At 41.7% G+C, this 14407-nt stretch overlaps 2 protein-coding genes across 3 annotated transcripts in view; one reads left to right on the top strand and one right to left on the bottom strand.

Moving 5' to 3' along the window:
* Positions 1-14407, top strand: part of LOC108753574 (autophagy-related protein 16-1) — a 424436-nt gene that overhangs the window by 184854 nt on the left and 225175 nt on the right. The window lies entirely within an intron of this gene.
* The window catches only part of LOC108753573, a 178615-nt gene continuing 164227 nt past the window's right edge, over positions 20-14407 (bottom strand). For both annotated transcript variants that reach the window (XM_018495268.1, XM_018495270.1), the window contains 3 exons: positions 12203-12539; positions 9812-10477; positions 20-3145 (listed from right to left, as the gene is read on the bottom strand). In XM_018495268.1, coding sequence (XP_018350770.1) covers positions 2579-3145; positions 9812-10477; positions 12203-12539 — 1570 coding nt within the window. In that variant the 3' untranslated portion in view covers positions 20-2578. The remainder of the gene's footprint in view (positions 3146-9811; positions 10478-12202; positions 12540-14407) is intronic.

The following is a 14407-nucleotide window of genomic DNA, read 5'->3' as shown; positions in this document are numbered from 1 at the left end:
CCCCCCCCCCCCGCCCCATGAGTTCGCTTTGTGTACTGTAGTGAAATCGATAAGATACTGCTGGCACAGTTAACCGATTTGTATTTCTCGATGTTGTACCGTATTATACCCTCTGATATCAATCTTTTTTCTCTGTCTTCTTTTTCCTTGGTTCTATAAAGTAAAATGAAATCTGAATCGCGTGAGCTATGTCTGATGAAATATAGTCAATTCCAATTATTATGCCAAACAGCATTCCGTTATAAAATACTATAAATTAAGATGTAGATTATTTATTTTTACTACGCTCTCGCAATAATTTATTGTGTATATAAATTATAAAATATTTTGATCTTTTATTTGTAAAAACTGGTTTTTTGTTCCTTTCTGTTTCTTTGCTTGTTGTGCAATATGAATTTGACAAACACTTTTTATTCATGTAGAAAATATACAATGACTGCTGCAAACTGAATTTTTCTGTGTTTGACATTACCGATGTGGCTTTGTCCTTTAGAATTTTTCTCAAGATGTCCGACGATGAAATTCCAGATCGATGGAACGTAATATTTTATTGCTTACATAACCAATACGAAACAGGTTCTTTTTATCATATCAATCAATTTTTTATTGCCTCTTGCAATCGAATACGCCAATCCAGATTGATAAGCTCACGTGTCGCAATGTAAATTAACCTGGCCGCTATGGGATGGCTAAGGATAAGGGACATGACTAAGGTTACGTCGGAAGGGGTCGAGGTTACGTGATTCTAGTATGGAGAGATAGCTATCCTCGATGTGATCCTGTATTACCTGTCTCTCTGTCTCTCTCTCTCTCTCTCTCTCTCTCTCTCTCTCTCTCTCTCTCTCCCTCTCTCCCTTTACTCTCGAAGCTAGATTCAACCCCCGCAAGCTTAGCTTAACCCGAGACGCCACAAGAGGCAATTAACCCTGCGCCAACCCCTTTGCGCACGTACCTTTTACCTCTTCACCGAGCTCACCGCGTTCTGGTCCTACCTATGTTTCTCGTTCCGTCTCAATCCCTTCTCCCTCTTTCATCCCCGTATTTAATCCGCCGCTCTAGCTCCTCGCCGCCCCGTAACATTGATATCCTACACGTCTGCATAATCATGCACAATTCCCAATGCTAATTAGAATCCATGCCGGTAGCCTAGCTGTAGCAAATACGCATCAACCTCCATCACCCTACAGAGTCACAGCGTGTAGACGTGTCTCACATCGCGTCACGTCACCTTGAGAAAAAAAAAGGGACGTAAAAGCAGCTTGTGAGGGCAGGGCAAAGCGAAGGGGAAAAGGGCACGGCGGTGGCTGCGGCGTGGCGATGTATGTGGGCGCAAGAAACCGACCGAACTCGCGCGCAAAATCGATTACTCTCTTCGCGGCTAAATTTTTGCAGTCGTTACATTATCAACTACTTACCGGCGGAAGTGGTGTGGCCACTTTTATCCCGGAACAAAGTAAGAAATCGATTTAGCCCCGGCGTGAAGCGTGTGATACTCGGTATGCGTTTCTGATCAGATACGGATTAAGTGTTGACGCGATGTTACGAGAGATCTTCCCCTTTTTTTTCTGTTTATCATCCCAAGTCAGCTTCTAAAAACGTTCCCTTAGACGGCGTCGATTTTCGTTGATAATGTACGCACGCATGAAGGTCACTTGGACATTGAACGTTACGCTAATTAAAGGTTGCCAGGTTACGGATCGTAATTGCAATCTTCTTCCACGAAATAAGCGACCACCCGAGAGACAGAAAGACGAAATTACTGATACATACAATTCGTTGCGGCCTTGGCGAGAAGTGTTGGAGACACTGATATTTGTGCCTTCAATAAGCGACAGATGTAGCAAGTAATGAAGCGTAATTGTGCCTAATTATTCTGTTCAGTAATCCACCGGCATTATTAGCACGTGTGCATGCACGAGTGTATAATTAACTTTAACCGGTAGGATAAAGTCAGAAGCAACTTCAATTAAATGATACGGCGAAGTCGATCGGTTTCCTTACGTTGCCAGCTGCGAGGAAAGGAAGTTTGGGACGAAAAAGAAGATATGTCTGTGATAATATCTACGGTAATGTGGATACAAGAACATTCGCAGAGATGGGCAGTGATTATTATTTTTTTTTTCTGTTTCTGGTTGTAGCTAACGAACGTCCTTCTATCCTGATACGTTCAACTCTGCGATCTGCCCATCTAACCGAATCTAATTAGAATTAGTAGAACGCCTCTGCAAAGCTTCCACCCGACTACAAGGTAAGCGTGGGTGGTAAAAGGCATGCTCTACTAAAAGCTACGTATATTGGCTGCAACCTCGCAATGCGGTACACTCGTAGAAGTTTGATATAGTACGAAGTAGCGTCCATCCGAATTCCGAATAGAAAGGGATATTAAAGAGATAGCCGCGTGAGAGTATTACTTTTGTCGATCGCTTCGAGAATCGTGATATGCGCACGATCCTCTTCGCGGCACGCACCGGTTTGAGAACTCACGTCCATGTGAAGTCAGCCAAAGATTCGTTAATAGCGATTTACGCAGGAAGACGAGATTGACGATATTGCCGTGGGAGCTGATGGGAGAAGTCGTTCAGAAACGACGCGCGGAGTATCCGCCGTCATACAATTTACAAAGACTGTCAGTGCGCCCGGGCATGGAATGCATTCCGGGTACGGAAACGGAGACCGATAAAGCCTCCTGATGTTTCAGCATTTGTCGGCGTCGTTGCCAGGTGAAGGTCCATGCCGCTATGATGGCAATCTGGGCGACGAGGAAGACGGTGCCAGCTACAATAGCCTCACCCAGATTGATGCACATTCCCATCGACGACGATATGTCTTCACTCTCGACGAAGACGGTGTCCCTCGTCGCGGAAGTGACGTTCGGTAACTTACCATCGCGCTCGAAGCCAAACTTGTCCGTAATTTGGATGGATTGCACCAGGAGGAGGTCCTCGCGACTTTGGGTGCCAACAGCAGTGGAGCGACGACGTCGTCGGCGTCTGCCGAAGGAGATAACCGATCGTAGTTCACCGGTCGTTTCCTCCTGGTCGCACTGCACGGGTTCGCAAGTCGGCATGCACGGAGTGACCAGAGCGCGGAACTGCACCACTTCTGAACTCGGGAACTTGAAGGCGTCAAAGTGCGACAGCAGTATCTGTAAGGAAAAGGATAAAAAAGGTCATAAGTCGCTTGAGAATTTGTAAGAACGAAAGAGGATTACTGATGAGAGCATCGTAAGACATTCATTCGTGACAGCTAATAAAAATTTCTTTCTGATTTTATAAATTCGAATAAATTGAAAAATCAATTTAAGACAGCAACATAAATAAATACTTTGGATTAGTTCAATTAGTGCCTTTGGAGCCTTTTCGTCGAGTTGAAAATTATTACAGCGAAGAAGCGTACAAATTTAAAAAAATGATATTTATATTCACATATAGTTTGTTTAGTTTAACAGAATATTAACACGTTCCATGGATCATCGGTGATCCACGTTAGACTTTCCGTTCAGATTAATATTTTAGCTGTAAAAAACGTAATTATAAAATAATTCGATATATATTATATACTAAAAAAGAATGATGTTATAACAGTGTTATTTTAATTGAAAATAATTTTGTTAATTCACAATAACTATCATGAAACAAATCATGCTCTTGTTTTAATAAAATTTTATTTGTCGCATTAATACTGCTGTTAAACCACGAGATTATTTTCGATTAAAATAATACTGTTGATACATCACTTTTTCAATGTACTGCATAAAGATACATAATTATAATATATGACATAATATTAGTTACATAGACACATTAGGTCTTTTTTTACAGTAATATTTATAATTGTTTATTATTTTGAAATACATATTATTTGATAAATATAACAAAGTAGTGCTGAAGTCTTAAAATTAACGCAGCATGAAATGTGAAAACTATATTTGATTCCATTGAATTTTACGTGTGTGAGTAAAAGAGTTGAATTTTCTATAAATTCAAAATTCGATATTCAGTAATGATAAGTAAACGAATCATCATGATCTTTACTTTTAATTTTCGACACGGCGTGTAAATACATTTCAACGAGAAGCAGGAAATTCGATACGTGGAATGTAATAAAACGAACTTCCTCGCGTACTCTGTCCCTTTCGACGGATTGCAAGTCACGTAACCAATTGTTTCACGCCGTTACTTGTCGCTCGGATAATACATAAACACCTGTGCCGAATGGCTCCTCGGAACGCAACGATTTCGCCGTTCGGGGCTTTTGTCGAGTTCGCATACCGTTAGTAAACTACAGTGCCAATATTATGACATTTGCGGCGCGTCCTCGTCACCACTTCTCTTTCGTCGCTCTTTATTATCTCGGTAGTTGTACAGAATTTCTGTAGTTTTTTTTTTCATTGTTTCAGCAAGAAACAAATTAAAGTACCATCAGGCACCAGTGTTAACTGAGAGTGGTGTGTTTGCCATGGATTTCGAGACGACAGATTTATACTTGACGTTTTTCACAAAGTTAGGAACTACCTAACAATAGTAAATGTAATCAGCGCGAGGCAGCTGCGGAACGCGCGCGTATCTTGCTTTTTTTTACATACTCGTAATTCATACGCGATGTCGGTGCCGTCGACTTAACTAAGCAGTGTCGCATTAATTCTGAAATTCCGACACGGGCGGTCGTTCGCTCATAGAATTCAGTGTGAATGCGGAATAATGGTAATCTTACCCATATGTCGCTCTCACATAAATTTTCAACTATATTCCAAAGTCAGGAACGCGCGCGGGCGCGGCAAACGTGATTTTACTCGCGATCGCGACGTCGCACGAGCACGCAGAGAAAAAAAAACGCAGGGCTCTTACAGAAGAGGGATTACAGAATGCGGATGTCAAGAGATCGCGTAACCCAATGGGCGTCAGTCGTCGCACGCAATATGCGTAAGAGAGATGATGATCACTTGAAACTGGTTTTTCACGTCCCGCGGCAGCTGCGTCGAATTTTTTTGCTCTTTATTAGGTAAGGCTATATAACGGCAATTACACGGGATTATGACATGAAAAACAGCCCAAGTACCCGCTTTTACGCGCGCCATTAGAGTGCACCTATATCTATCCCTGACAAATGGTGCGACCAAGCGCGTTGCTGTAATTCCTATTTTCTCGCGACAAGCGGATCTATCCGTTAAAATCTTTTTTATTCGCCGACAATCTATCGTTGTTATATTGCTCCGGAATTTTTTACCGCCACCCTGATACCACAGTGATCGGAATTGTTACAGGGAATTCAAGTCTTTCTCTTCTCCTTCCTCTTCTCCCTCTTCTCTCTCTCTCTCTCTCTCTCTCTCTCTCTCTCTCATAGTTTCTTACGAAACGAATATATGATAATCACTCGTGTTCGCTCGTTAGACTCGTCATCCGCAGATAATCTCGCGATCATCGTTTCACCGGAGGAACACTGTAATATATTCATAGCTACGTCCGCGCACATGGCTCGTCATTGATTTCTCTTCATTCAGATCATTCGCTACATGCTCGCAGGGTCAAGTCTCGACGTAGCTGATCTTCCCGTAGCTGAACTTTTCTTTAAACCGAGAAAGACCACTATACGCAAGGTTAGCGCCATGCTCATGTGTACGTTGAAAACTGGTTTCTGCGGCGCATTACCAAGTTCATCGTATTTACACACCGAGCACGTATATTATCGGCGGGAAGTAAGACATTAAAATATGCTTCGTTCCACGTACAGCTTCATTTAGCCGTTTCTTTGCCTGAGCGCGTCTAGTGGAACGAGCGGAACTTTATTAACCCAACGTCATCCCGCGCAGAAAGAGTAGCGGAAGGTCCATTCTCCGCGGGGGAAAAGCGAGAGCGATTGCATTTGAGGCGGATGGGAGAAGAAGCGTAAGCGGATCGAAGGAAGAAGAGAGGATGAAGAGGAAAGCCTGGGGACGGGGTTTAAAAGACAGAGAAAGAGAAATAGAGAGAGGTACATACATATAGGTGGATGCCGGGAAAAGAAACACAGGCCGTATCCGCGGCATCTGGTATACACGCCGACGATAAGTCTCCTTCAGCGGCAACGACGTCGGCGATGGGAAAGGACGAGAAAGAGGAGAGCCCGTCATAAATGTACCGCATCAGATCAGTCAGATCGTAAGGCTTGCCGCCCGCGCTTTTATGCCGTAGCTCAACCTGATCCCCCTTGTCTGCTTTATAAGTCGGCCGCAGGCTCTCCCCTATCCGCCCGGTTCATCCCTACGTATGTAGTAGGGGTACATGCTCCCTTACGAGCTTACGTACACGAACGTAGTGGTTGAGAAATGTTTCCAATTTCATTCAAACCGGTTGTGAAATGGAAGAGAGCATTCGTACCCGCGGCCCGGTTACGTGACGGACATACCGGAGAGCCGAACTTTTGGCAAATTTCTGGTTAGACGAGGCGCAATGCTGTAGTGCCATCACTGACACTGCCGCTTGCTTCGTCATCGACGATCGTTTCTCTTTCTATCCTGATCCAGGATTAATAAAATCAACAGCGTTGTATACTGATTGACTTTCGCGACATGTTCGCTCGTTCACTTTACGATCGTCCATATTTATGTGACAGATAAACTGTTTCTCATTATCAGAGGTGCTATTAATGGCGTGAGTAAGTTCTCGCATATGTAAAAGATGTGACATATACGATGTAATATATATTTTATGCCAACGACATGAGCATTCAGTAAGTTCATAAACGGTAGATAGAGAACAATTCGCTTCACGAATACTTCGTTAAACAGATTTTATAAGAGTACTTTCAAGTTCACAAACATATCATTTTATTATATCAAAATAATTTTATTTAACAGACAAGACTAGTCACACTTTTTTTTCGGCATCTATTAAATATTCTACAATGTATACATTCACTTGTCCCGAATTAATATCATCAGACTATTAATTAGTAGATAATTAATTACTGTAATTGCAAATGTTTTTATCAATTACATCGGAAATGTTTTGATCAACTTGAAATTAACTAAGCACTGTAGTGTTCCCGGTAATAATTAATTGTTAATCGTTTATTAGCTTGTACCTCTACATCTACGTAGAGAGAAGATTTCAGCCTCCCGAGATTAAGAAAGACAAAGAATGAACAGGCAACTTCCTGCTATCGGGTATATCTCGGGTCAAACGATGCCCCTTCGTTTACCGAGAATCAATGTTGCGAACGTTTATTACCATATCATAATGACGGTATACTGTCGCAAACGACGGAGATTATTGATAGCTGATAGCGTGGCATATATCAAAGTTGTTGTCAGGCGTTTTATCATTCATGCCAATCGACAGGTAAATAAGGTGCGTACGGATAATATACGGCGCGAATATACGATCGCGATGAAATCTTCTGCTTGAAGTTACGTTACGGCTTCTACAGATTAGAATTTACATACACCCTGCCACGTTTTGATTAAACGTGCGAGATGAGAATTGAATAGAGCGATGAATTTTTCTTACTCTCGCCTGCTCGACCAAAAATTCACCAAGAGATCGGCAAATTCACATTGAGATCTCTATCTCTTCGTATCGAGCGCAGCTTCGTTCGACAGGAAATGGGGTTAGCCCTTCGTGATCAGCCGCGGTCAGGAAACGAGATCAGCCAGAGCGCGATGCGCACGTTCTAAACCGGAATACGGCGCCACGACGCCTGATACAGGAATGACTGTGGGTGATATATCTAGATGCTCGGCATCTTACGTACGTACTCGATATAAATTTACTCTTTGTTTCTACCATGACTGTTATTACTTTCTAATAAAGCGATATTGCGCCGTACCGTGGCCGTGCTCGCGCGAGCAAATGATGTGGAACGACGAGTTAACGAGGCCGTGCGCCTCTTATTGCTCCACCTTCGCTCCAGCACTCGTTTCTACCTGCCACTATCGTAACGATCCGTTTGTTTTACTCGTCGACACGTGAAGCATCAGCCACGCGGTCCACGACCGCGCATCAGCTGGTTCGAATGTTGCGCGTCTCGAACACAATGTAGCCAAAGAAAGCCCTCCGTCCGCGATATTCGCGATACTTCCGCGATATTCGCGAGCCCGAGATACGGAGAGAGAGAACATAATTGGAAAAGTCTAAACCATGTTACATCGCCGGTTAGACTAGCGTAAGAAAGACTGCTCGAATTATCGGGAAACATTTTTATAGGTATATTAATGCCCAGCTCGCAGAATCATATTTCTCGTTGCGGCGCGCGTCTGACGTTATATCATGCGAGTCATCGTACAAAATGTACGAGCGGTATATGTGTAATTGGTCTATCGAGGTCAATACGTGGCGATCGCCTACCTATTAACCGCGCAAGAATTATTGTACTTCCGCCCTAATGCGTTTTCGCTCTAGCTCACCCACGATACTTCACGCATCGCGCGAGAAAGAGTAGAGGATTAAACTATTTTTTCGCGATCTAATGGGATCGCAAAGTCAATTCCCATGTTACCTTATGCGGGAAACGCGGAAGTAATAATCGTGGCTCTACGAGCTCGGTCGTTTTGAACGCAACGGTGTTTCATTATTTAATGATCCGTCTTCATACATTTGAATGAAAGACGTTAGTTCTCAATCATATCTGCGAGTCTTATCTATATTTCTTTTCTTGTTTTGTCATTCCACGCTATAAGGCAAACTGTGAGAATTTGTACGATAAGCGTGTTTAATTGTTAAATTCATATAAATCATATATAAAAACTTCACTGCAACGTGTCTGAGAAATTACGAGTGAAAATCGAAATTATTTAGGATGATGATCGAACCAATCTCGCTTTTAAGCTCTTACTCTCGGCATCGGAGATAATCTTACGCTCCCTTATGTGGAACACACGGAAAGTAATGATCGTTACCAGACCAATGCGCCCGCATGCCAGGCATGTCACGGCACGTCATCGCCAAGACGGCGGCGCATCATCGACGCGACCTATTACAGGCCGGGCAAATTGCTTCCCATCATAAAATCCGTTTGGGTGATTGATTAGCATGAAGTTAGATCACCCGGTTGACTCGTGTCTGCTTCCATCTCGCTCTTTTTCCCACCTACTCTGTACCCGCGCGTATTTCGAGGCACGCGCGCGTTCCCACAAAATACACGTCAATAAGCATCGACGTTAAACGCGTCAATCATCTCGATCATCTTGTCCTCTGGGTATATCATGTCCGATCGCTAAATTAGAATCGACATTTATCCATATTTTCTATTACTCTCAAGACAGCTACGCGCATATACGATTTTATGTGTTTTTTTTTCTAAATATCTCTTTATTATCTACTTTTGTATCGAATTTGTTTACTTGACTTACGACTGCAATGCACGAGATGATCGAGCATTTTGTATTGAGTGAAAACGTTAGACTAAGAGCAAGGGCTCCCGCATACAAAGCATAAACAGTAAAACGTAAGCAGTAATCAAATCAACACTTTTCTATTTCCTATTTCCTTATTACGCTCTACGTTTTCTACTGTGATTGACAGATTCGCTTATTATTTACGTCTTACTACTTACGTTTTTCTATATGCCATAATCTTAACACTTAACACTTAAATATTGGCTACATTAATTTCCTTGGAAATAATTTCCCATCACCTCAGTGATGGGAAATTATTGTTAACGTAAAATTAGGAAGATATATATTATAATTATTCCTGAGATAGAAACTTTCATTTGTTTGCACTACTTATTGTTAAATTTATCTTTCGATTCTCTACCGTTTATTTTTTTATGAGCTCAGCATTGAACAAGACTTTTAAAAATGTATAAATTATATGATATATTGATGACTTACCTTGCCAGTGGTAGCCGATTTGTAGAGTGGTCCCATGATGACATGATCAGTGGGGCAGCCGTCCGAATCAATCAAAACAATCTCACTAGAGTCGACGCCATCCATAGCGACTAGCTCGCGGACGAAGATTTCGTACGGACTGTGAGGATCGAGAATTTCGAATTTGAGTGCCAAAGGATCGCCGACTTCAGCCGATGGGATGGCCTCGTTTCCACTGCGATCAGTAATCTTCATGGCGACGTTCGGCGAGTCGACGATCACTTCCTCCGACAGAGCGGGCGTGATGTCGCCGTGTACGCCGAGATCGACTTCATTCGACACGGTTTTGTTAGTGAGGTCATATTGGCAAGTCACAGCCAATCCGAGATCGGAACTGGTGACAATGGTGTCGTGATGTTGAATGATCACGTCGTTCAAATACCGGCCGAGACCCTGCTGCCTTATGTTACACTCGAGATCGTCGTACGCCATGCGAAGTTCAAACTCGAGCGCACCCTTGATGTCCTGCACGCACGAGTTGGGCGAGCCCTTCGCATACACCTTACCGTAGAAGAGCTTACTGGTCTGAATTCTGGTCACCATATCGCCAGCGCGACAATCGATGGTCACGTTGTAACAGGAGCTCAGTTCGTACGTGGCCGCTTCCGGTACATCGAGATACGGTTCCTGAAATTATCGTTTGTTTTCGGGCCGTTATTCATCGCTCCCTATCGTGTACTATTCGATGCATATCGCGCGTTAATGCGATTTGTCGCGGTATTAATTTAAAGGAATTATAGCGGATGGCAGTGATAAATTCCAAAATACGCAAAGCACGGATATTTCGCAATTAAACTTCGCGAAGCTACCCCGCGATTTATTGATCAATCTTCTATTTTGCTCGCTTCACCATGGTTGGGAGATTTTGATAGCTTGTATCGGGCTTACACAAAAACTTTCAGAGAATTTATGACGAGAATTGAACAACGAACGGAAAGTGTATATCGAAATTCCACTGCAACATACTGTACATTGAATCTTTAGTGATATAGTTCGCATAACAATTATATTATATTCGACAACACGTACACCTAGGCTAGAAGCGTGTGAAATTCGTAATTTACACAAAAAAAAAACCGTCACAGCACTTTCAAATATAATTGTTTCCGTCTGTCTAAAAAGAAGTCGATTGTTGCGTATTTTATTTGAATTGATTTTCATTTTCTCTGCAATATATTACGTGAAATATAATATATAATTTTATCTATCGAAATAATTAACCATGTTCTTTATTCTCCACATCTAAAGCGTCACGTTCTAATTTATTTGATACGATACATCAAAAACCAATAATTATCAATGATATATACATACGACATATACGTGTACATTTTCATTTATACCGAGAATGATAATCCGCTCTGATTCACGCATTTGTCACTTTCAAAGAATTATTTGAAATCCCTTTATATGGCGGTATTTATCGCTTCTCGTTCGAGGCTCGATGGTCCTCTTCGATGAACAAATTAATCGCGAATATTACACTGATAAATACTCTTGACGTTTCGCGCTATCTCCGCAGTTAATAATTTGTATATTTGTGGAGATGCCGCTGATGTGCTTGCGTAACCACCCATGGAGCCCGTCACGGATCCCACGCACACGATTATCTTCCCATTATACGTATTATTTGCTCATCTCCGAGTGAATGATCGTGCATGAAACCCGTATGGTCATCCATATACTGTGACGTCGAAATGATATTCCGATTCGCTTAACACTGTTTAAATATTCCACTACAATAATTATTCGTACGAAGAATTATTATTTAATGGTCTGGTATTAGTGTTTGTCCCCGTATTTGTAGTGGAGCATAAAAAGGCGTAGATAATCGGATACCCAACGAATTTGTGGTCGGTAAATTTTTCTTTTGATTTTCTCTCCGGGATCTACCGAGCGCGATTCACATTCGGCTGAACTCGAGTGTTACCCGAAAGTTCGATAGGGAAAGCGTCTGCAATGGAAACTCGATTTTCCACGAATGCGCCCTCGGCGGATTGTTCAACTTGGTTTGCATGTGTAGGACGTAATCGTATTTATAGAAAATCCCCACTGGCCCTTTCAAGAATCCGCACTGCGATGCGGTGAGCAAAACGACACGGTGGTCGCAAAGCTACACGGGACTCTATTTTAAACACTCTCGATGAATTAAACCGCATACGGCAAGCTCAGCAAGTAAATTGGAACACGAGCAATGTCCATTTCTCGCATAGCAACAATCTCAATTGCTTCGCGAAATTTAATTCGTAAAAGTTTTCCTCATAAATTTAAATTTGCAATTTCATTCGCGGCCGCGATATCATTCGCGTGACATTAAAAATAAGAATTTTTATTCGCTCGAATTTTTCTTACCTGAATGTCAGAGAGAGTGGCACGGGAATGATGACTAAGACGGCAGACCATATCACCGGTGTCACCGTAATCATAAGAGTGGCAACGGAATGGCGAATTCAGACACAATTCGCGGCATTCATCGGACGTGCTGACATCTTGATAGACGGAGTCCACAGTCTTTAATATACGGCCGGTTAGTTTCTTAAATTCGCAAAGTTTCACTGGCTCTTCCACGCAGTGGTTTTCCAAATAATCCACACCCTTCGCTGCCTGGAAGGCATTCGAGCCCGCAACCGTCAGCCTGTCCATATCCGAAAGTTCGCACTGCTTGGTAGCATTGATATAATTAGCGGATCTGAAATTCAAATTAAAAAAAATTTCAAACGACTTGTATAGCTTATATCATCAATTAGTTTCTTATCTACGATGATTTCAAATGCAATTTGTATTACGAGAAACTAATGATTACATTACATTATTTCGAAGCAATTAAGCGTCTTCAAGTATAAACTATCCTCATAAATATGATATGTGTATATTGCCTACAGCCATTAAAGTTTAATGTTAAACGCACGACGTCCGGAAGATTAAAATAGCGAAGAGGAAAATATAGTCTCTCATCTCGCGATAAAAACATACGAGGAGGACGCACGTGCTATCCCTCGTTGTCCCTCGACTATCATCTCGCGCTAATCCTGGAAAGTAAGTTATAAAGGAAACATTCATGCACGAACGAATCTGAGTCACGGGTTTTATTTCTAGCGGAGACACGCGACTACACAAAATCCGCGTCCGCCAGAGAATAATTGTTTCCTGCAGCGTTTTATTGCATCGTAATAATGCGTGGTTAATAATATTAAACGGAGCTGAGCGAGGATTACAATTAAGAACGTTAATTTACTAATGCTAACCCTTGAGAGAGAGTGTCATATTCTCGGCCCATTCTCATTTCTCTCTTCTACGCCCACTGCATGCTGCACCAGGGATATCGAATGCCCGGCGTGTCGAAACGGAAGATACGGAAGATAATAACTCTCTCAACATTTTATGAAATTTTATCTTAACGCTGCACACGATCTAACGGCCTGAATAGCAGCCCCCGACAAATCGTACGTCTACTCATCCATAATTATGGACATCTGGATGATGGAGTGACGTTTACATTAACGTTTCAAGCGCTATATAAACGGTACGCGATACATTCACGTCCATGATCGATTGGCACTTGAATCTGTGAAATTCCTATTTAATTGAATTATGCGAATTGGTTAACGTTTTCTGATAATTTATCTTGATTAGACTACACTCTGTAGCAAAGTGATTTCTGAAACGTAAAAGTTCGTGTCTGAAAGAAACACGTTTGCGAATAAATTCTTCCGCTGAATAATATGGACTTATTTATCAACTTTGAAAATCGGTAGAAGTTCCGTACATTTGATAGAAGATCTAAATCATGAAATGGCAGAATTACATTCGTGGTCAAAAATATTTATCTCGAACCTGCATTGCGTATGTATACACTGATAACAGACACCATACAATATTGTTCTGTAAATATTTGTTTTCGACTTCGTAGATATCAGTAAAAACTGATAGTATTTTATTGCCTACGGTACGCAGAGTTCAGTCAACAGAATATTTTATCATACATTTTTATTGATTTTTTTCTCTATATATTCATCATATCGCGATTTTTCTTGTGTTCACAGTAGTCAGTAGAGCTCGGTCGTAATAACGGGACGTTTCATACGGATGGTTGATTTATGACTTATGACTTTAAGAACGCAACATCTTACGCGCACCTAACGTAACTTAATATTAGCCTAACTGTTATAAAATACGACTCTGCGCTTGGCATGTAATGCCCAGAAGTTAAATCATAAAGAATTATACAATGATTAGAATAAGCCTAAGCTTGTAATTTAATTTTAATGAAATAAGCCATTACTTTTTCGAACAAGAAGTCTCGAATCGCATGACTAATTACATTCCTGTATTCCTAAACCTATAATTTTGCAAATGAACGGAGTAGCGTGAAGATATAAGGTACAGACGTATTTAATGCAGCGTGCGTTATAACACATGCGGTCGTATTCTTGCCGGAACCGCAATTTCCTTCGTTCATTCGCTTCTGCTCGACGTAACATATACGAACGCGTGTTCGACATACTTTCAAAACGAGAATCCGGATAAAATTGGGGCTCTGATCTTTTGTATCTGGCT

This window comes from Trachymyrmex septentrionalis, unplaced genomic scaffold (genome assembly GCF_001594115.1).
Source record: "Trachymyrmex septentrionalis isolate Tsep2-gDNA-1 unplaced genomic scaffold, Tsep1.0 scaffold7, whole genome shotgun sequence".
NCBI lineage: Eukaryota > Metazoa > Arthropoda > Insecta > Hymenoptera > Formicidae > Trachymyrmex > Trachymyrmex septentrionalis.
Note: the sequence above shows the minus strand (reverse complement) of the source record. Positions and strands in the feature narration are given on the sequence as shown.